General features: G+C 39.0%; 1 protein-coding gene across 2 annotated transcripts in view; it reads left to right on the top strand.

The window, feature by feature from the left end:
* Foxo (forkhead box, sub-group O) overlaps positions 1 to 25,265 on the top strand; it is a 144,145-nt gene extending 118,880 nt beyond the window's left edge. Inside the window, exons 2-7 of one of the 2 annotated variants that reach the window (XM_070295667.1) lie at positions 17,871 to 17,995; positions 18,107 to 18,301; positions 18,752 to 18,870; positions 19,147 to 19,394; positions 20,250 to 20,597; positions 21,054 to 25,265. In XM_070295667.1, the coding sequence (XP_070151768.1) occupies positions 17,871 to 17,995; positions 18,107 to 18,301; positions 18,752 to 18,870; positions 19,147 to 19,394; positions 20,250 to 20,597; positions 21,054 to 21,281 (1,263 nt within the window). In that variant the 3' untranslated portion in view covers positions 21,282 to 25,265. Of the gene's footprint in view, positions 1 to 17,870; positions 17,996 to 18,106; positions 18,302 to 18,751; positions 18,871 to 19,143; positions 19,395 to 20,249; positions 20,598 to 21,053 lie in introns of both variants that reach the window. The other variant, XM_070295666.1, reaches the window with a different exon arrangement.
* Positions 25,266 to 25,488: the final 223 nt, after the last annotated feature.

Genomic DNA, 25,488 nt, shown 5'->3' on the forward strand with positions numbered 1-25,488 from the left:
GACTCCCTTAAAACCGAACAACTTTTGTCTAGAACATTTCTTTCCATCTTGCTTTATTTTTTAGATATTTAGGTGTCTCAATATAAATGCCTCACCCTGTATATATTATCGCTATTTATTAGGTGTACAACTTTGCTTCCGCCGTTTTTTTTCCAAAATTCGAGGCTTTATTGTAAAAAACTGGTTATACATTTATGATTCGTTTTGAAATTGCTTGTTGAGTCACTCCCAATGATCGTGCCAATTCTTTTTGACTTTGACTCGAGTCTTCATTAAGTAATGCCTCCAATTCTGCATCTTCGAAAACCTTCTCTCTTCCACCGCTATGCCGGTCTTCGACGTGAAAATCACCGTTCTTGAAGCGTTGAAACCACTCACGACACGTTCTTTCACTAATAGCGGCTTCACCATAAGTATTTGAGAGCATTCGATGAGCCTCAGCCGCAGATTTCTTCATATTGAAGCAGAAAATTAAAACCTCCCGCGAATGACGAGAATTTGGCTCGTAAACTGACAATTTTCAATCGAGAATAACTTTATGATGCAGACACAAATCGACTAATGTTTCTATGAGGTTATGTTGACAGATGCCCAAGTTTATAGCATGCCGTCTATGATCTATTTATTTCAACCACTACTTACCGCTAAAGCCATCTATAGGAAAACGGCGGAAGCAAAGTTGTACACCTAATATTAATATATTTCTGCCCGATTTTTGAACTACTGTCGATTTTTGAATTACTGTCGAAAACGGTCAATAATGGATGAAAACGGTAGGGTATGTGTTAAATACCGAATGATTTATACATCAAATGTAACAGGGTTATTCGTTTGGATTAGAGAGCGATAATCGTGCCACTCGATGGCACAATTTGCGGGGAATCGATCAGCGCAATCTCCGACGTATCGAATCTGGTGGTGTCACGGAGAACACGCTCCTTGGCTGCAAAAAGTTCGGTGTAAGGAGTGTCTGATTCGCGAAAAGGATGAAAAAACGCAGTGACAAGGCGAAGAGATAAGGATTTTGTTGATAATAAAAAAAAAAAAAAAGAAAGGAGAGTGCTCTGGTCTCGAAAGACGATGAGATAGAAGTGGAAGAGGGATGAGGTGGGTGGAGGGAGGTAAATGCTACTACTATCAATCAAACAAAATCTGTCCGAGAGAGACGAGAAATTGACAAGAGAGAGAGAGAGAGAGAGAGAGAGAGAGAGAGAGAAGGAGGCCCTTCTTCTTTCTGGAGAGGCATCGTGTACGCGATCGCATGGCAAGGACATACGACCTCTCCTCTCCTGCGTGATGACCCGCTTTCTCCTTTAATCCCGAAAAAAGCCTCGTTCATACGAGATGCTGAGGGCCGAGCGAACTAGACCGGATATCATTCAACACTCGACGCTTATTTCGAATTAGCTTGAGCTGTGTAATTAAAAATATTAGACACGAAAGACACAATTTTTTATGACGCTGTAACACGCATCACGATTTTTTATATCCTATTTTTTTTTTCCAGATACATGTTAAATAAATTAATTGAGTTAATCTCTGTAAAAGTCGAGAGAGATGGGAAATAAGTAAAATTTGTTCATTTAAACGAATCGATTTAGGATATAATTCAAACTCACAGTCAATACATGTTCAATGTTTATGGGAGCGAGAATCCCCATGGTAAATTCGCCTTGAGAATAATTCGGCACAAGGACACACACGTGGCGAATCTTGCTGGACACGCGCGTTTAGCCATGAATATTGCATGGATTCGGAAAGCCATTCTTTCCCGAAGGCGGGGAAAAGAGAGAGAGAGAGAGAGAGAAAAGCACATTTTTTTTTCCCCCGGGACAAAAAGCCACACCGGCGTGTGATAACCGACAATCTACGCATCGTATTGTGCACGCGGTCACATTGCGCAATCGGGCAGCGGCTTTTGTCGATGCAAGAGAACGCCAGAGCGTCGCCGAACGATTAAGAATCCCGGCGACCTTACCAAGACCCAGGAGTTAGGGCTGACCGGGAGCTCCTAAAACGCTCGCAAATCACAGATTCGCATCGCTCGATTTCCCGATAGGTCACCAACCACACTGGCCACCGTCACACACACCGTCATCCGCCCACAATTCAATCACATAAATATCGAACGGCCGCGTTTGCCAGCCTTGAGACTCCATCCAATAACGGGTGATCGTACGTTCGACGCGAGACTCGGCGACGCACGAATAGTCGGAAAACGTGAAACTTTTGTGTCGTAGGCTTACATTAGCCCGATCGGAAATGAAAGATCGAAAAAAAATTTTATTTTTAAAAAATATCTGAATATCCACCTACGTCTATGTCGCTCGGTAAATGAAATGATTTTCTTAGTGTAAAAAAAAAATGTTAAATTTTTATATTAAAGAATTATTAAAAATTCTTTCAATAATTAATAAAGCTTTTAGACAGAAAGAGAGAGAGAGAGAGAGAGAGAGAGAGTGTGAGGAAGATGAAATGCCAATAGAATTCATATATACGGTTTTATTTTACAATCGCATGCGCGGACTTGGCGAACATAATGCATTGTGATCCAAGTTTCGTAAGATGAGGGACAATGGAGGGCAAAAAGTCCGGAAGAAGCGGAAGTTCGCTGGACGAGACCCGAAAGCTTTATATTCCCGCGTATTAGCATAATAATTGCGAGATTGGCGATTCAAGTCCGCGTATGCCGTGCACATACACCCATACATATACGTACGATTTCGTGAAAAGCTACGAAATACCCGAAAAGTCCCGATTGTCGCATTGCCCCGAAGACGGATACGTCCGCAGTTTTTCGGCTCCTGTTTTGGAGCTACCGGACGGGAAAGAAGGTTACGGCACGGAATTCGCCGGCTAACCCACTTGCCAGGGCTCTCCTAACCGGAGATGTAACCGACGTTGCTGACGTCTAGCGGAGACTCCTGGCAGGATCGTACTCGAAAGGAATTTTCCAGAGGAAACGGATATTGCAGAGATCGATGAATTCAAGAATCAATTCATCAATATATAAGACAGTAAAGGCTCATTTTTTTATTCCTAGACTTTGTGCACTAAAAGCGAGATAGATATTTAGAAATTAGAGAAGGAAAAAGTGTAGCCAGTTCAGGATTAAAAAAGCAAACTATCGAATATGTATTCAGATAATGAAAAAATATGCACGATAGCTATATAACATGCCTTCGTTTTTAAATTCGCTGACGAAAATAATTGAAAATTAAAAAAGTGTCCAAAATAATAAAAATAATATATATACAGGATGTCCCATTTTAAAGGACCCGCTCAGATATCTCAGAAACACCGCGTTAAATCGAAAAATATTTCAAACAAAAGTTGTGTGGCTCCAAGGGGGCCATAAGACGGTGACAATGATTTGACGATGGAAAATCATTTGAAGGTCATGTGAAGGTCAACTTTAAAATCTTAAATAGAAACCCCCATTTTTTATTTAGTATTCTCGTAGCTTATCTCGAGAGCTTTCCAAAACACTATAATAAAGTATTTTTTTTATTAAGTACCTTTTGAGTTATTTTATATTTTAATCTGATATATTTTGATATAAAAAATTAAATATCTCGTAAGATTTTTCGATTTAACGCAGTATTTCTGAGATATTTGAGTGGGTCCTTTAAAATGGGACAGCCTGTATATATAATATTAGAAAAATACAAAAATATCTAGATAGAAAATTTTTATACATATAAGTAATATAAGAAAAATAAAAAAAATATCTGAATATAAAATTTAATATCTATCTTTTAAGAAAGTTGCACGCGAAAATACAGTTTTTCTACAATATCGGTTATTGTATCTGATCGTGGATAAATCGAACTTGGATTTGAATCTTCTGAAGTGTATATTGACTGATTATGTCTTCGTCTTGTTTTCTCAAATCGATCTCAAGTGTTGATGAAGAGAAGCAGTTTTTCCATCGATCGAGTCGCTCTGGACGCCATATGATTCGTGATAACCTATCAGCTTGGAGATAACCGGCGTTTATCATCGGATTAATGGAATATTACTGTTTAAGAGAATTAATCGCCTCGCCTAAGAGCTCTGCGAGCGATTCCGCAAGCGAGGAATGTCACGTCCTAATTATCTATTACACGCGAGACGCGTTTACTCGATAATAAAGAATCTCGGGAGTGCGGTGTGTGTGTGGAGATACTTCAAATGCCAACCATAAATTCTGCGACACCTGTGCAACGTGCAAAAATTAGCGACGTATTATCCGCGCGAGAAAAACTGTAAAACTTTATATCTTCCTGTAATTATCTAAATACTTAATAATTAGTGGCGTCATTTGACAGCGATGCCTTATTTTCTATTTTAATTAGACGAAACAAATGATAATTTTTTATTCCTGACAAAATTATCAGCGCTAAATAGATAATAGCTTAATGTAAATAAAATATTTACATATAATAATAATTTAATTGCGGCCACTATCATTAAGATAAATTTATAATTTTCTTGTCAGCGAATATAATTTATTTTACAGAAAATTAAATACATTAATTTAAATCATATCTCAGTATACGACTAGAAAGCTGTTTAAAAATTTTCTCGCGTTCACTTGGAAGATTTCACAGCTGGTATAAAGGCGATGATTTTTTCGAACGGTATTAATAGTCACAGTTTCGTATAGTTATGCGACGAAACTGCAACGCAATCAGGAAGTCATCAGACACCCCGATAAGCGTGCAACGCGTCACTTGATACAAATTCAATGGCATCGAATCTTTTGCATGGAATTGCCATCGTGCCACATTTCTTAGAATTAGTCTGACCGTTGTCCTAGATTTCAGTTCGATAAAAGTCGAGTGTAAACCTGACGATATCGTGTTATTTTCTTTACAAAATCTTTTCAACGAAGCGTGAAACTTTCTTTAAAAAGAAAAACGTATACGTTTCTATTAAACAAAAATAGAGAGAGGGAGCGCAAAACTGTCAATGTTTTTAGATATTAATTCCGCGAAATAATGTTTGTACGCAGACGATAGGACGTTCGTCTACCGTGGAAAAAAAAAGAGAAAAAAACGAACGCAATTGCGCTCACGACGAGCAACAAATGCATACTTGAAATAAATATACGCGATAAGCGCCACGCTGAGGATCGGCAGTTATATTATTTTGCGGGGACTATACGTAACGATGAAATTGCATTTGCGACCGAGATAACAGGTTTGCGCGAACGGTTTACGAAAATACGCGTAAGAGAAAATTATATATAGAAAATTAGATTCTCTCATTCGCGATTGGGAATATTGTATTTTTTTCGCCGCGTCATTTCTCGTGAAACGCGAAATTTCCCGACCGGCCATATCAGAGAGAAAGTGATAACGAGGGGGAGAGAGAGAGAGAGAGAGAGAGAGAGAGAAAGAGAGAGAGAGAGAGAGACGTCGTCAACGGCGACGACGAAGACCCCCCGTGGGGGGGGGGGGTTTGGAAGAGGAAGGGGGGGGGGCAAAGAGAAAGATTAAGACAAGCAGCGGAATCGTTATCAATGGTGTCAGGGTCCTGGTGGCTCGTTTTACCGCATAGCTATCCGGATATCCGATCGAGACGCGCGCACACACATACACACACACACACACACACACACACACACACACAAAATCATCCGCAGAGCTATTCGATCGCGCTTACTCGGATTAAAGTCGGCCGCGCCGATTGTGGTCGGGGTGGTTAAGGCGTTCTCCGCCCCCCCCCCCGCCCCCTCTCCTTCTCCCTCCCCTCCTCCACCCTAGGCCATAATCCATTGTTTCGGTGGCCGTTAATTGTTATCGCTGTTGCGCGCCGCGCAATAAAAATTACATACGATCGCGAAACGAGGTTGATAAGCCCCCCCCCCTCCCCCGACGCCCCCACCCCCACCCCCCTCTCGCCCCTAGTGCAGCCGATTACATCGGCGTCGATAAGGTGGCTCATCTCCCTGATATGGATGCAATTCTCGACTCGTCGCTTCGAAATATACAATAAGAGATGATAATGATGATAAGGATGATTTGGTATTCTTATTTTTTTTTATTACGGCTATTATTTCTCGCTTTAATACGCATATTTCAAGAATTAATTCAGGAATCCAAGGAACGCTTCAAATCTCTTTTTCCATTTGGAAAAAGATCGAGATATCTTTGATTTTCATTCATTTTTGAATTTTTTATTTTTGCATCAATTATTTCATTATACATGTGACAGAAGTAATTCTTTTTACCGAAGAGATATACACATGTATAATCGAGATACAAACAGATCGAATTTATTATCGTATGAACGTACAAAGAATTTCCTTGTTAATTAATTTATATCGTAAATATATGAATAATGTTTCTACTTTATATACAATACATCCGACAATCTAAAAATATTCTATAAATCGTTATTTCTCTTTCTCTTTCATACACACTTGTATTAACAAATTTGACAAAAACATGTTTCTTTTAGTATCTTTTAGTATGTAGCGTGTGTAAGCGCCACCTGCTTACTTGGATCGATTATCTTGGCCGATGCTAAGTTTATCTAATGAAAATGCGTGCCTCTGTGTTACGTAACTGGTTATTGAGTACGTCGCTGTCTAGGTCCGATCGATTAGAATGGGAATGAGATTAGTTAATTAGGTGGTTACATTAAAGTTACTTTCAACGGAACAGTAAAACTTGGACACTTTTACGATTCTAGAAATTTCTACATTTCAGGTCAGAAGTTTATAGATTAAGCAAAGCATTACATGTTGTACACATAAGCGACTATATTCATTTGTTGAAAGCGCATGCGCATGAAATGCATATATAGTTCTACTTGAAAGATATTAAAATATAAATTTTAAAAAAGCAATCACGCTGTCAAATAAAATTCAACAAATTTGACGTTAACTCTCTCTTTTTCTTTTATAATCATATTTTCTTTCTTTTAAACGAACTAATCTTTTCTTTCATTGCGACATTCCATTATCATAGACACCCTTATCGCGAGTTTACGTACGAAAAGTTGCGCGAAGAGCTTTCAGAGATACAGGATTCATCGATCGATCTTTTCTCAAATCTCGATTAACTCGCTCTTGCTTTTCTTAGAAAGAAGAGCAATAATCGTCGCACCAGCGTGCACCCTCGAAATCGGTACTCGTTTGTAACAGTTAGGAGAATTCGACGTCGACGAGCCGGGCGTCGGAACGTCGCGTGGGCGTCGGGGGTATCCATCAAGTCCCCTACACGCGTGAATTGCCAGCGGATGCTTTCAACCTAGCCCAACCTAACCCAGGGGATTCCCAAAGACGCAAGTGACAGTTGGTGAACGGCGAGGGGTGAAGCGGGACGAGACCGAGGGAAGGGAGGATCCGGTGGAGGAAGAAGTGCTATTCGCGGTAGACCTCGCGAGGAATTGGCCTCGCGAACGACAAAGCAGAGCCATCCACCTCTCCTCTCTCTCTCTCTCTCTCTCTCTCTCTCTCTCTCTCTCTCTCTTTTCGCAAGTGTTCCATTTCTGTCCCGCCTGTCCCGCTCCTCGCCGTGCGTACAGGATTTAAGTGGAAAAACTCGATGATTTCTGATCCGCGAACTTTAGGCGCGCGAACCGCTCGAGGAATCGACAAATGGAAATTGATTTATCCTCTTCTCATAAATTCTTTCTCCAATTTATATATTTTAAATTCTAACTCGAAAGAGAAACCCGCGTGACTCCGCTTCTGAGCTACGAATAATTTTCGAAGGAGTGACTCGTAACTTCAGACTCCGGCCATTCACGCCGACAGTGACGAATAATGGATATTCTATCAACGAGAAGGAAAAGGAGAAGAGAGAGAGAGAGAGAGAGAGAGAAATACGGAGCGATAGGGAGACGTAGGTCTCCCGCGATAAATCCGCGCTATATTTTTCACGGTGGCATCATCTCGTGCTTCCGCGTCCTCATAACCGGCACAAATTGCGCAAAAATACTGCTACGTATAAATTGCGGTGAAATCGGCGAGCGCGCGCGCCGACGAGTCCGAGAATTTCTCGTATCTAATTTGAGCGAAAGCCTTTCTCCTCTATATAACCGCGTCGTCCCTTTCCTTATATCGAACATATACTCGTTCAACAGAGACGAGTCTCCGGGTACATTTTTAACCCTTCTACTATATTGTCAGGAAAAATTATTCCCGAATTACTCCGGGATGGTCTCCTCGCTCTCTGTATTTTAATCTTAACTATATATAATTCTAAGAGAATATTTATCTTCATCTTCATTTAATATCCGTCTTTTCTCCGCTTTCGTAAATTTTAATTTAAACTATACGATTGTTATATATATCTTATCTTATAAGTAACAATATAATATATTATCTTATAGATAATATATAATTATCTTATAGATATAATATTATCTTATAGATAATATATAATTATCTTATAGATATAATATTATCTTATAGATAATATATAATTATCTTATAGATATAATATTATCTTATAGATAATATATAATTATCTTATAGATATAATATTATCTATAAGATGATATTATCTTATAGATAATAATAATGATAAATAATAATATAATGAAAAATATAATGAATAATAATAAAAAAGATAAATATATAATAATAAAATATAAAATTATCATTTTTTTTTTCATCGAAACGCGATTAAAGAATAATATTTGAAGCAATAATAATAATAAGGATTATCGGTTGAGATTAAAACGGCAATTCTTTTTAATGATAGAATACCGCCGCCGGTGGATGATACTGCGGATGCATCCAGATTTCCGGATTATCTGCGCCTACGTCGCGGCGTACTTTCGAACTTTCCGAATCGGGATATCTGCCCCGCGCGTTTTTCTATTTGCCGATATCTCAGCCGCGATAAAGAGGGACCAGAGAGGATGGTCGTGACCGGCCGAGTCGATAAAGGAATCTATTACCCCCGAAACTCGAGGGATGAAGGGAAAGGGGGTGGATTCACGAAGGGACGAGGGGGGGGGGGAGGAAGATATGCTCTGGCTCCTTGGCGGGATATCTCGAGATTTTTCAACTCTCCCGGCTATTACAATATAGCGTTTCTTTATCTGTTCGATGATACCGCGAATATCAGAAGAGGGGCCCCGGGGATCCCTCCATCGTTTCGTTGTCGCTGGGAAGATCGGTAGTTTCTCTCAGACTTTATTGGTAGCGCGTCGCCAACGGACGCATGGAGCAGTTACACCGGCAGCGATCCGGTTAATATTGACCGCCACTTTCCGATAGTGCCCCCATCGCGGAATCGCGGAGCTCTATTTATGATATATACAGAGACGGAGATGACGAACGATCGCGAACGTCTCGGATTAAATCCTGCGAGAAAGCTCACATGAGAAGAAAAAAGAAGATATTGTACATTTCGCAATTTAGACTTTTCAGATATTGCAATTTTTTGTTCAATTTTTTTATATTTTACTCGAACAAATTATTTTATATATTACATTAGTAAAAGCCTCTACTTCATATACATAATTTCATAATTTATAACCACAGGAACTGTGAATTTTTATCAAATATTGAAACCTCTTCTGAAAATACTGACGAGAGATCGCTCGCTTCGCTTAAGAAAGATCACTTCTTTCGATTTTATCCATCGCGAATGGCCAACCTCCTCGCAATTTTTCCAACAAACTCTCCGTTAACATTCAGCTCGAGGGAAACGCACTCGGCGAATAGCGATTATATACTCCGCGATCCGTAACGATCGCGAAACTCGCGCAGCTTTAGCTTTCCAAAAGAAGATCTCAAGAGCCGCGAATCGTCCGCTGTGAGAAGACTCGATGGCCGAAAGACGAGATGGCCTTTCCTCCCTTCTATCTCCCAGCAAAGGAAATGGAGAGGAAAGCTGATCGAAGCTGTTAACGCAAATATGCGAATGGATGTACGCGATCGGAAATCGGGATTAGTGAATTGGCTCACTTGTTTCTCCCTTATGCTTTCTCTCTGGCGGAAAAAGAGAGAGAGAGAGAGAGTGCGCTTTCTCTGTGCTTCTCTCTCTCTCTTCTCTTTGCTTCGTCCCCTCCGAAAACTATCTGTTCGCCTTCTCTATCCTGATATTATCTTCGTTTTCTCTCTCTCTCTCTCTCTCTCTCTCTCTCTCTCTATCCCTCTAGCAGCTCTCTTCCGGTTCATCACCGAGCGAATTGAGCGCTCGTTCGCCGTTCGATCTTGCATTTGGCTGGCAATCTAGATTTCTGATTTGAGTGCGCGCAATTTTCGAGCAATGGAAACCGCCTTTACTTTTCTCGATCGTGACCTCCGCGCTTTTAGTCTCTTGTCGCGAGTTAATTCGCGACCGTTCCTTCCCCGCCGATTAACGATGAAATATCGCGTCAAGTTTGTTCACCGCTTTGAGGAGAGAATATCAACGATCTGGATAAAAATTTCCACGCGTTACAAATTATCGGCGTTCGCATGAAAGCCACAATCGCTTAATTAATACAAAATGTTCTTCGTATGCGCGTGTAAAAAAATTAAGATCGCGATTATTTTTTTAAATTAAAAAATAATTATAAAGTAGAAAAATAAAACGTCTTTTTCATGTAAAAGCCAAGTCTTGCTGCGCCACTTGTAACAGATCACTTTTACGTCAGCACGAAACGAGTGGCCTTGCTAAAGTGCATACAGGTATAGGCGATTGCGTGGGTGTGTATGTACGAGAGAGAGCGTATATGTGTGTACATGTCTCTAAGGCCATAAGCGACTGTACACTCGATCCTTCTTCGATCGTTCGGCAAATGCTTTTTACGAAATTGGGCTCGTCAATGGAATTGAATTAATGTATACCGAGAGAGAAAGAGAGGGAGGAAAAAAAAAAAGGAGAGTTACATACGCGGATTGGTGGGATGGTCTTGTTGGCAGTCTTCGAGGATGTGATCGGTTCTCGGTCATCATCTAATCACCTGAGAGCACAAACGTCATCGCCGATGTAAAACGATATCGCTCCTCTTTCACGAGCGCCGCATGCTTTTACGTTCACAATCGCTGCCAAATTTTCGATTGACATTGACAGCTGTTATATTACTAAACATATAGACCTGATCATTTATCGAAAAAGAACGAGGATTTATTTTAAAAAATCTCTCCAAGTAAATTGGGAATCAAATTAAAGAGCTTGTCCTCTATAAAATAACGATAGAATTATCATTTTTTTTTTTTTTTTTTTTAAGAAAAAAATTAATTTTGTGAATCATTTGAAATTAATTTTATCAAATTTTTAGATTAAATTGCTCAAGTCGATCGATAATCGTGAATATCAAAAATCCTTTTAGAAAAAAAATAAGAATTTATTTAGATACATAATTCAATAGAGTCGTAAGCTTTCGAATGAAATTGATCAAATTAAACATGGACCATGACGATTTTCCTAATAAGAGTTTTAATCTTTACAACGCGATACTTGTGTTAAATTACATCGAGGCGAGAGTCCAGCGAGAGAACTCGAGAGAGTTTGCTGTAGACTAAAATTCGAGGTCAAAGAAAAATCTCTATTACTTTACTAAAGAAATGCTTTTATTTAACTTTAGGAAATACTCATTCAACGAAGTTCATTTGGTTCTACAATATTTGCAAACGAGGGCTGCTTAAAGGCTGCGTATAATTAAATTAATCAATATTCGATCTAATTAAATATGAAGAAGGCATTAAAAAATTGTACGGTTAAAATAATTTTAATACACGAATCTGGATTCATTTATTAAATCGTTTTCTCAGATCTTTATATCGACCGACAGAGGGAGTCAGGCGTGTGATTCTCTCATTCCGGTCTTAAAATTGTAATCATTCGAAAACAAAGTTATGGCGGCAAACAGCAGTTACTTAATGCATATTCTCGGTTGGAACGTGTTATCGTTATCTCGAGCGTGATTACGAGGTCTCTTGATGCGGCGGGATGAAAATCATCGCGTAAGAGATGCGCGCGGTTTCGGCCAGTCCGCAAACCGCATCATTAGTAACCGCGTCCTGCCGATGAGAGGTATTTACAGGAGCGTGAGATACGCTATGACAAGATAAAAACCACGTCCGTAAAAAATGATGCAGAAGCCAGGCCGCTTCCTTCCGCGATATCATACGGCTATTTATAATCGTTCGCTATCTATAATCATTTCCCCTCGCGCATTCAAAAGACATGACGAAACATTTGGATTTTTAATGTATCTTAAAAGAAAAAAAAAAAGAAGGAAATTATCAAATTAAAATATACATGTATGATAAAAAAAAAGAGATCCTATTTTTGCAGTTCTCTCTATTTGCCGGCTTCTTTTCGTGCTCGACGGTAGGAAATGACGCGCGTAATGTCGCGAGTGCATGTCGAGTCATCGAAGCTCGAGGCGATCGACACAGAAATCGTTCGTCCAGGCCGGACCTGGGTTTCTTTTTTCCGTTCTCCGCGCATTAAGAATTAAAGCTTCCGTGCTTGTAGTTACCTAACGTCCGTGATTTATTATTCAAGCCGTCCCTTTCCTTGGCCACCGCCGTCAATCATCATCGCGAATTCCCTGTGACGAGCGATCGCCCGCGCTCGTTTCCGCATTCCCCCTTATCGGGAAGGCCATTTGCAATCTGTCGAAACCGAGATGTACAATAATTGATCGCCGGCAAGATTGCCGTCCTCGTCCATTAAAATTACGACGTAATTATCAGTGTTGAAATTAGAGAATCTTTAAGAATATTAAAATAAGTTAAGCGAACATATGCATAGGGTGTTAATATCAAATAAGCATGATAAACGTATATAATTATCAGTGTAACATAATTATTATTTCTATCTCAATCATATTTTTTTGCAGGATTTTTTTTTTCCTCTGCTATAATAAATATAGAATAAATGAAAAATTCTTGTATAATATAATTATGTTAATATGTGTTGATTTTTTTTTTTCTTTTTCCGAACTATATTATATTTTATCAACTTCCATGTCAATTAGGATATTAAAAAATATATATATATATATTTGCAATTATTATCTATTAAATTGTACGATTTAATGGTGATTATTGATTGTCAATGTTGTTTGCCGGACACCCTGTGCCCTAGAATAAATTAAGCGAGCATGGATAGAATAATTAATATTAAATAAACATGATAAACGTAATTATCAGTGTAACATAATTATTATCTTTATCTCAGCCACGGTTTTTTTTTTTTTTTTTTTTGTAGAATAATATTTTTCCGCGATAAAGATAGAATAAGTGAAAAATTTGTATGTAATTATGTTAATATGTAATATAATCACTTTTTTTTTTTATCAACGCTATATTATATTTTATCAATTTCTATGCGAATTGGGATATTAAAAGAATATATATTCGCAATTATATTATCTATTAAAATGTATGACGTATGTGCGTAATGTGCTGTTTCTTGATCATCAACGTTGTTTGCCAGGACACCCTGTGCCCTATCGACCTTGAATCGAAGACTCGCGATTAAAGCATGAGTATATACGTTCTATAAATTACGCGTTATACAGTCTATTCGGACATGAGATAAAAACCGCTCCTTTCTCTCTCTCTCTCTCTCTCTCTTGTCTTCATCTCATCGAGCACGCCGGCCCTGTCGCGTTCCTCTCGCTCCTCCGAATAACGAGGACTGTTTCCTCGCGGTTTATAGGGATTTTGGACGAAAGTGCCGAGCTTTATCGGTAGCCGAGAGCCGCAGTCGGAATCCAAAGAGAGAGAGAGAGAAAGAGAGAGGGAGAGAAGACATGGAGTTCGTTCTTTGCGTCGCACGAGATCAACGAAAAGTGATCTCTATCTTGAGACTCAATTCGACTAACCTCGGTAGAGCGTCTCTCTCTCTTTCTAAACGATATCTTTCTAGTTACGTTATGAATAGAGACAGAAAATTTAATTAAATATTGTCGGGGTTGATCGACACTCAAGGGCTTCTTCTTAGCTATAGCTTGTACTTTGTATAATTCTAATCGACATCAAGAGAACGACAGCATGTACAGTATGCAACATCTTCTTATCTGATTCTTAGCTTCTAGTAGTTTTTATCAGTTTCGAGGTTTCTTTTTTTTCTGAATCCCGTTGAAATTAGAAAATTATATAGATGTTTAATATTTCTTCGTAAAATCCTGAAAAACTAAGTACCTTTGCTAGAGATTGGCTTAAATCAAATAATCGTAATTATTGCATCATTTTAATTCTGTCAATTATAACTTTAAAATCCCCATCTCCATTATATAATACATATATAATTCATATCTTTATTTATAGATTTTTGTAAATTGTAGTTAATTAATAAAAATCATTTTTATAGCCTTTATAAGATTTAAAAATTACTTTTACATGATAAATATAATATAAATATAGTATCTTATATCTTTATTTATAGATTTTTGTGAATTGTAATTAATTAATAAAAATTACTCTTATATATACTTTCATTATAATTTTTTTTAAAAACGTAAAAATGTTGCGAAAAATCTAAAAAAAAAAGAAAAGAGAATCACTTTTTTATTTCTTTGACATTTTTCGATTTAAGTATTAAAACATCACTTCTTTCAAGTTGCACAACTAAGATATTGCAAATCTGCCAATATAATTCTTCGCGAAAACTTGGCGACTCGGTGAAAAAAATCAGAACGGTGGCGCCAAAAACGTCTTCATCTTTGGAACGTAGTGCCGATAAAGGCGGGTAGATGATAGGGTTATAAAGTCTTGTCATATAGCTCCTGCGACTGCACGATTGGAATGGCTCGTCTTAGGGGGTAGCCTGTCCCATGAACGAGTTCGTCGCGGGGGTTAAAGGAAGCCTGACGATCGTAAAAGTGTCCCTGCCAGCGCGATATCCCGGAGGACAGCAGCTTTTCTCGAATTTGTCGACGAATATTCTTTCCAGATATCCATCCCGTTCGGATATTCAAAAATCGGTCAAGTTCGAGAAGAGCGTCGAGTAGTAAAGCGAGCGAGAGAACGCTCTGAAGGCTGCGGTAAAAGTATTGACGAGTCTAGGATTTATTATCGCGAGACTCATTTGTGACCAACTAATATGAGCTTATGGCAATATATGGTAGAAGGAGGCATTCGCGAAATATTCGTTGTAACTACACAAGTGGAATTTACACGCTGTAAGGATGGATATCACGCTAGTATATACGTGGATTCCTTTTTTTTTTGCGGGTTGATATCGAAAGGGACACGTTGCGTGGGTGGAAGCGGCAAATGCGATGTGCGGTCATGAAGGCGAGCTATTTCTTTTCGGCAGTAAAGAATAGAATATATCGCGTACATTTCCACGTTATAAATTTTCGGATGTCGAAGTGCCCGATGTACGTACGCACCATGTCAGACGACCAAGTAAATTGAACGTAGCAGCTGGATGATTGCATAAGTTCGTGCCCGATTTTCATAGATGGCATTAAGTTACTGCATGGCGGAGTTCTATTGTTTTCGTGTGGTAATTGTTGCTTACACCGAATAGATGACGTTGTCTTATGTCAATTTAGCGTCAGACATTGTTCAGATAAGTCCATTTGTACATAAGAGAAATCATTAAAAATGGAGAACGAAAGGTGCATTTGCGGCATGTAATGCTATATGAATTTCGGAAAGGCGTGAGTGTTGGGATTGCACAAAAAAATATTCAAAGCGTTTATTTGGACCGCGCTCCTGCTCTCCGAACAGTCAAAAAGTGGTTTGGCAGATTTCGAAATGGTAATTTCAACATGGAGGATCAACCCCGCTCTGGACGGCCTTCTGGCATTGATGATGACATTGTGCATGCCTTAGTGGAAAGAAATCCAAGGATTACAACTGAGGATATTGCTGAGAGGCTGAACATTGATAATTCAACCGCTTTTCGTCATTTAAAAAAGCTTTGATACATTTCCAAGCTTGATACGTGGGTGCCGCATCTCCTGACTGAAAGGAATAAGCTGCAGGAAAACTGCAGGAGTTGCAATGGGAAGTTCTGCAGCACCCGCCATATTCTCCAGATATTGCGCCTTCAGATTTTTATCTGTTCCGGTCTTTGCAGAATAGTTTAAATGGCAAGAATCTCAATTCCGAGGAAGCTGTCGAAAACCACCTTACAAACTTTTTTCAAGAAAAACCAAGTTCTTTCTCCAAAAATGGAATCGACAAGCTTATAGATCGTTGGAAAACCATTGTAGAAAAGAATGGAGACTATATAATTGATTAATAAAAGTGTTATCTCTAAAATATAATCTATTGAAGTTTATATTTAAATCGGGCACGAACTTATGCAATCACCCAATATATATCTTGCAATTTGATGATTTTTACCGAAATCTATCGTAAAAAAGTGTAAAGTATTCGCGCAGATAAATATATTTTCATTTTTCGTAAAAGAATTTCTAATTCGCGATGTGGCGAAAGAGATCTTTTTTGTATATGTGCTCGATGACGTAATAATAATAATAAAATATTATGATAGTAAAATAATATATTATATAAATATATAATAAATATAAAATAATATCATATAAATATAGTATATAAATAATAATAATATAATACTAATGAGATAATAAAAAAAAAAGAAAATAATAATAATAAAATACCGGAGAGAGAGAGAAAGTAGATTTTTATACAAGATCTTTATTAATATTTCTGTTTATTTAAAAGCTAACAATCCGCGACTCTGTTTTAGGACGGTTTAACGAAACGATAAAACGCCGCGGCAAGTTTGCGAAAGTTCCTCTCGGTACTTCGCGTCAACTTCCGCCTGTCTCGTTCGCGGTATAACGGCCGTTTTGAAGAAGCCAGTTTTATTTATCGCGCCGTCTTTCTATCGCGCGTGTGTGTGTGTATCTTTCGTCTGAAAGTATCTTCCATCTTACGTACCGGGAGGAGACGAAGACGGAAATTGTTATCGCCTAGCGACACGGGTACTTTCGTATTAAGGTAGAAGCTTTCCGAAATTTTTCGGAAGAGAGACCCGGACTTGTAACCGATTCAATTTGCCTAATGAAGAAAATAGGAACGAGGACGGGGAGCTATAAAGCGCGGGGCTTCTATATGATTCACTCTTCGAATTGATTTTTTCGTATACGATACTCGCCGGTATTACCTTATACACAAATGCCACACGATGGTACGAATGCTTTTTCGTTACGAATTTAGATAAAGATTACGAGGGAGTTACATCGAATATGACGTTAGATCCTTCGTGGAAATGATATTTAAGCTATTGTGTGTGTGTGTGTGTGACTTTTTATTCGAAATATAAAAATATAATGTTTATACATTTATATTATATATCTATATATTTATTACATATAAATTTATATAATATAATAAAAAATATAATATTATATTAATATATTAATATTAATATAACATTATATTATAATATAATATTAAATATATATGATATAAATTATTATATTCAAATATATTATATAATATATTTAAATTATTAATTTAATATATAATTTATATTATATTATTCAATATAATATAAAATATATATGAACAATATATTAATATAATTAAATATAATATAATATAATTTATGTTATATATTATATATTTATATAATATATTTATATTTTAATATATTTATATTATATATTTATATAATATCTGAATATTTTTGAATAACAACTATATTATATTTTTAAACCTCTTTCGCGTGAATGATCTCTCAATATTAAAGTTTCTTCTCTATTATTTAATAACACAGAGAATCTTCAATGATCGTGTTAATTTTTTTATCATCTCTACGGCAAGCATAAGCGAGATAACAAAATTGATTAATCAGCATAACAAAATCAATCCGGGACTGTTATTTAATTCCTATCTCTTATTCTATTTACGCATGATTCAAGTAATAATCGTATCTCGCTTCTATCGCTGCTTTATTATATAATAAATTATGCCATTCTTTCTGTTCGCACAGAATTCTATACGTCACAACCTGTCGCTGCACAGCAGATTTATGCGGGTGCAGAACGAGGGCACAGGCAAGAGTTCCTGGTGGATGATCAATCGCGACGCCAAGCCAGGCAAATCCGCCCGTCGCAGGTGAGTCCCCCCCATCCCCCCCCCCGGATCCCATGACAATTCTCGTCCACGTGTAGCGCGTCCACAAGATCGCGCCGAGAGTAACGCGCTGTCGTCGGATTTACTCTGCAGGGCAACCACCATGGAGAGTAACGGTAGTCTGGAGAAGCGACGCGGCCGCTCGAAGAAGATCGCCGAAGCTCTGAGGAACGGACTGTTAGCCGAGCCAACGTCCAGTCCCAGCAGTAGCGTCGGCGAGGGTCTAGACTTGTTCCCGGACAGTCCCCTGCCACCTGCCAGCGGATTTCAGCTTTCCTCCGACTTCCGGTACGTTATAACACTCGATCGGATCTTTAACATTTTCGTTTAATCGAGAGTCAAATATATTGTATTAAAATGACGAGTTTATAGCGAAAATTTTTACACTCGAGATGCTACTTTGATTTTTTTTTTTTTTTTTTTTTTTTTTTTTTTTCTAAACCACTAGGGCGTCAATGTGAATATACGAGATGAATCGAGTAAAATCGAATAAAGTTTTTTTTTTCTTTATTTTGAAAGAATTCGAAGCGCGCATTTGAATATGGCGTAGCTAGTAATATTCAGAATTGTGATTTTTTAATTATTTGAAGATCAAAATATATAGGATTGAATGTAGAAATTGGATATCATACATCATATACGTATAATATAAAAGAATTTCTATTATGCGGATAAGTTATAAATAGCGAAAGTATACGGTTTACGACGAAACGAAATGCAATATTTCTCTTATTCAAGTCCACGCGCCTCGAGCAACGCCTCTTCCTGTGGTCGATTGAGTCCCATCCCGGCGGTTCTTGGGGAACCAGACTGGACGCCGACCTACGCGCCTTCCTACAGCCCGGAACAACAATTAGGTACACATCTAATCTCCCCTATCTTCCTCCACCTCTTCTTCATACTTTCAGTATCGAATTATCTTGATATAAATCTTTATAAAATCCGTATCCCTTTTACAGCCATATTATTATAATTAACATGGCATGCATATAAATCGCAAATTATATGGTGTAGAAATGATCCATTTAATAAATCGAAATGAATTGCAAGATGTAAAATAAACCTCTCACCGTTCATTTATCCATCTCTCCGCGACACGCGATTGATACGTGGTGCGTCGTGCTCGATAGCAGACACGATCCTAGCGGGCAACCTGGCGGAGACGATGAAACTGGAACCCTACCAAATCTACCAGACGTCACCGCCGGCCAGTCACCAGCAGCAGACCGGACCGCCGCCGCCTTACTACGAAGCGCAATACCAGAGGAACAACGGCCTACGCACCCCGTCGTCCGCGTCCTTTAGCCTGCCACCCACCCCGCAGTCGGCCAATCAGCAGAGATGCCCGATTCACGGTCACCAGCCGTGCGCCTGTCAGATGGTGAGTCGCCGAAATTTTTGGCGAATTTTTCGCGCGTGAAAACACCACAAAGGAGGACGTTGGGGTGGTTTTTACGTTGCCTGCACTTTTTTCTTGCCTGGCAATGTTGCAGAATCAATAAGGATCGCGATGTACGTTTTACACGTACACGTATGTATACGTGTGCGAGGAGTTTCTATGAAAGATAACGTTAACCGACGCGAGAAAACGATCAATAAATATCTGGTCATTGATTGGAACTTGAATTAAGTGTGATTTTGGGGACGGGCGTATTGTCGAAGGAAAATCGTGGGATCTTTTCTTCGTGGACATTTAATGCGTTATTTTTCGCTACGTCGCGTATTTTCGCAGAAATATTTTTGTTGTCTCTTATGAAAAGATTTGCAACCATCCCCGTCGGGGAGAGAAGCTTATTTACATTTCATTATTGAAGCTAGCTTAAAAAAGCATCATATGCTTATGGAATTGTATGGAAACGTTATTTTCGATAACGGTGCAAACGCAAATATACTCGAGCCAAGCTCGAGACAATTTATCTTTTGTAATTGATCAATTTTCGAGAGATCTTTGTATTATATATACAAAATTTATGTATTTTTCACTTATATGAGCGTTAGTTATTTTATTATTTATATAAAATATATCCTTTTTCTTGTATAATTCTTCAAAATTTATTTTCCAATAAATCATGACAGTTTTATGACGATAAACGCGAATAGCCGTGTTTAGAAATATGTTTCGTATCTCGTTCGAAAATTATTATTAATTATATATCTGCATTTATACAAATCCTATGCATTGTACAATATTATTTATTTATTTTTCACTTTCTCTTTTCATAAATTTAAAAATCAGAACCTGAGCCCCGGCATGTCACCGTCCGGCATGTCGCCGTCGTACCAGCAGAGCGAGCCTAGCCCCACAACGCTCGGCAGCAATCAGCAGCAGACATTGCAATATATGATTCAAACGCAACAGCGTCAACAGCAACAGCAGCAGCAGCAGCAACAGCAGCCGCAGCATCAGCCGGCGCAGACTGGACCAACCGGGCCCAGTCCACCCAACACCCCGACACCCTGCCCCGCCACACCCAGCACCATGATGGGCCAGCTGATGGGCGCGCTCAATCATTCCGCCCTCCTCGATGATCTTAACATCAACATCGAGGCAATGCACGGCGGCTTCGACTGCAACGTCGAGGAGGTGAGTCTGATCATGTCGCATCTGTTACTACTGACATTGGTGTCTCTGAGATATTTAAAAAAATTTTTTAATCAATGAATCATTTTTCTCTAGGATATTAAAAAAAAAAATGCTTGCTAAGTAAAACAATTTTTATTAAGTATTAAAATATGAAAGATTAGTTGAAAAGGTTTCCTTGAATTGCCATGATATAAAAATTTACGCCTTTGATTATTATTAATCCTCTTATGTGGAAAATTGTTTTCCCAATTTATACAATATGTATAGTAAGCACATTATAATTTTCCGCAAAATATTATGCTCGAAAAAATGTTAAAATATATCAAATATATCTCGAACTTATGTCATCGCGTATGCAGAGAAGGGAGGGAGTGGGTGCGATCTTTCATAAAAAAAAAAAAAAAAATATATATATATATATATATATATAAACGCGATTCGACACGCGAATTGCAGGTGATTAAGCACGAACTGTCGATGGGCGGCACGCTGGACTTCAATTTCCAGCAGGGGGTAATGGGCACGGTGCAGGTGAGCGACGGCAACGTCGTCGGCCAGAACGGCGGCGTCGTCACCCAGAACACGGACGTCGTCGTCGGGACGACGAACGGCAACGCGCCCTCGGGCGTCTACGTCAGCACGAACGCGGCCACCCCCGCTGCGACCCCCTCGTGGGTTCACTAGCAGTTAACTCCCCTGCCCTCGACACCCCCGTCGTCCTTGCCGATGCCGCCGTTGTCCGTTGACGGATCGCTGGATAACTTCCGCGGGACGACCGAAGGGCAGCTCATCGGTGAGTTCGTCTGGAGATTTTTTTAGATTCTTTCGAGTTTTTTTTTTTTTTTTTTTTTTTTTTACCGGTAATCGCAATTGACGCAAATGCATCGAATCGCAGTCCTTGGCTGCCATTCGGAATTTCTTTCCAAGAGCATCGAATAGGAAAAATATTTGCGCTTACCCGTTGAAGGAGTTGTGTGTGTATTTAACTAGTTCAGTGATGACATATCTAAGAGTAGAGTTTAATTTACAAAGATTCCCGATGAATTCCATTCAAGAGTTAAATATTATTCATTGTTTATTTTTGCTCAATAATAAGAAAATATGATTTAATAATAATAGTTAATTTAATAATAATAATAATCATGATTTAATGATTTAATGATTTAATAATAATAATAATCATTTTACTACACTCGAATATTCCTCGAACGATTGAGAATTTCGCGTATATAGCTTACACTTTCGTTCACTTTAATAAACAAATAGAATCTCGATTTAATATCTACGCAATAATTTCATTCCAATCACGTGATCGAGAAATAGAAGAAGGAACGCGTAAAATCTATGCGTCACGCGTCTGTAAAATATGTATCGTATCACGATCCGCAAATCGCCCGACGATATCATTCTGATTAATCTCATCCGAGGGTTCGTTTAGGAACGAAGATAGATCTCTCTCACGTTGCGTTTTCGATCGCGAAGCTACGAGGAGAGAAAGATATTCGGATGCAAAGAGAGGGGGAAAGGAGGTAGAGAGGGGAGGCGAGGGAGGATCATTGATTGCCCCCTCGTGTACGCAAAATAATATTTGCATACTCGTGTCATAACAGTGCTCAGCCATATGGTATTTAATAAATCGCTTCGACGTTTCGTGCCTCCGTTCTCCGACCCCCCCTCCCTCCCTCCCCCACCCGGTGGTCCTCCTCTCCCCCTTCCTCGATCTCGCTATTTCGTACGTGCCGACACATTCGTATAGCGTCGGGGCAATCCCGTGTACCCGATCGGTGTTTTGTGCGAAATCGTTATTGACTTGGACGCGATAACAATTACATTGCCGCGGGCCGCGAATTTTATCGAAAGCTTTAACACAATATTGCTGATCGCGATCGCGGGAAAACAGTTGCATTTTGTTTGACGAAGGAGCGAGGCGGGAAACAATTACGCGCGTTTGCGAGAAAAACATTCTCGGCAAGGTCTCGGATTGTCTCTCGTGAGGTAAAGGGTTAGGATGCGCGTTTGGCGACTAGCGAGCCCGATGTACGTAGTTGCCTATCCAATGTAAAGGCCATCGCACACAAAATTCCGTAAGGATGTAAGACGTACCAGAGTGGAAATAATAATACGGCCCCGATTAGGAACTGATCAGGCGAGTCTCGATAAGTGACCGGGTCCTGATAAATACACCCGATCAGGATCCGAGATGTTTGGTAACGCAACGCCCCCTATCGGGAACTGATCCGAGGGCCTTATCAGGAATCGACCGCGTTACACTATTACAATCCTAATAGCGTCTTCCATTGGGAAAAACTCGCAGCACTGAATCCTCGAAGCGATAATATTATCAATGACATCCTATGTCATTGATAATATTAATAAGCATATTCTGAATGCTGCACTACCACAATGATACCATATACGCTTCAAGCGTTCGGTGCTGCTAGTTTTTCCCAATGGAAGACGCTATAACTTATTTAATTGGGATTCTTGTCGGGTGATTATGAGGTATATGTTTATCAATCATATTACGTAAAAGGAATGTAAGAATAAAGTCGAGAACTAATTGTAAGAGGTTAAGAATTTCTGTATGTTTGCAAATATACACAAGCATCGTGCGGCTAAAATATGCACGTACTGAAATTTATTTTCAATAAAAGACCCTGATCGGGAAAAGACCAGGCCTCACTTACATTAGTGATCAGATCCTGACGAGGATATGTACAATCGTCGCCTCATTGAAGATTTTATATTCACATTAAGGCATTCCTGAGAATAGGTCCTTATCAAATTCTGATCAAAATGACTTGGTTAATTAGTAATAAAAAGAAAAACTTTATCCGGTCCCGCTCATGCCCTATTCAGGTCAACCTTACTAGGATAGACCCGAAGAGAACCTTATCAGGACCTCTCGTGATACATCGGATATACTTCTACTCGGGTAAGCGTCAAAAAATCGACCAATCCCAATCGAGTATTTGGCTCTCCGTAACCCCTCCACGGAAAGCCCAATACTCGATTGGGATTGGTCAATTTTCTTACACTTACGTCTTATATCCTTGCGAAATTTCGTGTGTGATGGCCTTAATTCTCGTAACGGATGAGAAAGAATCTAATTGGCGACGAGGAGCGTGCGCGGATAATATAATTAGATGATTAGATATGATTTCGATAAGATGATACATTTATGCGTGGAACGATAGCTTCTATAAGATGCTCTGAAAGAGATCCTAGCGTTAAAAACAAAGGGAACATACTTAGAAAAAATGTATGATAGTGTAAAAGATATCCGAAAACACTTTTGAAAATAAAATTGACAGATGGAAGATATTAAAAGTACACGCGCCTGTGTCTTTGACATACATATAATTGACGTTTCGAGGAAGAAAATTATTTTAAAAGTGCAATTTACGGATAGTCGAGTATTTAGTCGAGACGATAATCTCTTCATTTCCCAGAGTATTCATTCACGGCGTACTTGAATATTCGTCTCGCTTTGCGACCTTGGACGATTTATACGAAATTACGCTGATAATCGCGTCCGGATAATGCGATCCGTCTCTTTGCTTTTTGTCGGCAGCGATCTGCGCGCGTAAAGCTTACGGTAAAAATTAAAACGTTTTCACGTTCTTCTTTATGTCGGTACTTTTTTTTCGCACTTTACTCTCTCTCTCTCTCTCTCTTTCGATAGCGAGAAGCGGTGTAAAAATGTAACGTGATTTCTCGCGAAAAATCGCTTTTTGCTGTTAGTACTTTGCCACAACGCGACTAAAATAACTCCCACCTCGCTACCAGCGCCTTTTAATCTTTAGTACACGCACAAGTGCGGCGTGTAATTACAGCTTTATCCTACCATCTCATCGTCGTCGTCGTCGTCGTCGTCCTAATGGAAATAAAAATACCATATGAATGCACGGATAAACGTTCGACGATATTAATCATCCTCTAGTAATCGCGTTCTAGCGTGTGTTTTCCGGCGTCCAGTTGCAGCCGGCTGGATGCTGGGCTTCCTCTCTCGATCTACGCGATTGCGTGATCGTCGCAATAATGTTTTTCTCTCGAGTGTCGTGAAAAAAAAAAAATGTCGGGAATGAAGTGTAATCGTCCGTCGATTCATTCACAAGCCTGCAATGATTCTAAAAAATAATTGCCACGATATTACAGGCAATCTCCTTGACAGTAAAAAAAAAAAAAAAAAAAAAGTTAATAACAAATGGGATTCAAAAAGTCGATATTGATAAAAAGTGAAAATCAATTTAAACGGCCTAATTAAAAACCAAGCGCGATAATCGAAGCGCAAGTTGATCCTTTTTCTTCCAAGGCGATCTGTTAATTATTTAAAATCGTATATATTGTGGATATTCAATATCGGAGTCTTCGAACTTTGTCCCTAATCAAAATTAGAGATATAACAAATGAGAATCAGCCTAATGAAAACTGAAAGATATAAAGGAGCCGATAAATTTAACAGAAAAAAAAAAAAAATTAATGCTTTAAATCAAACATAAACGCGCATCCCATTCACTCGCTCAATCGATACACAATGACACTAATCTCGATTCGAGCCATTTTCCTGATTCTCCTTGATCTCGCCCTCATCGTCGGGCGAAGCGAATCGCGAGGAAAAAAAAAAAAAAAGAAATGACGCAAGCGACTCAATTTTTTTTTTTTTTTTTTTTCAACTATTCGGAGAGAGCCTCTTTTGGCGATTGCCGTTGCCACTCACGTGACAGCCTACTTTGTCGTCCGTACGGGGGCGGATATTATTTACACGACGGAATATCGGCCCGAGAGAGATATTAGCTTCCAGAAAAATATTTTTCAGAGTTGGCGAACGCGCGCGAGCGGCGAAAAAATACCGCCCAAGGGCTTACGCCCCGGTATATTAACGCTTCCG

Source organism: Polyergus mexicanus, unplaced genomic scaffold (genome assembly GCF_030449975.1).
Source record: "Polyergus mexicanus isolate NDT 795.1 unplaced genomic scaffold, iyPolMexi1.0 SCAF_5, whole genome shotgun sequence".
NCBI classification, from domain to species: Eukaryota; Metazoa; Arthropoda; class Insecta; order Hymenoptera; family Formicidae; genus Polyergus; species Polyergus mexicanus.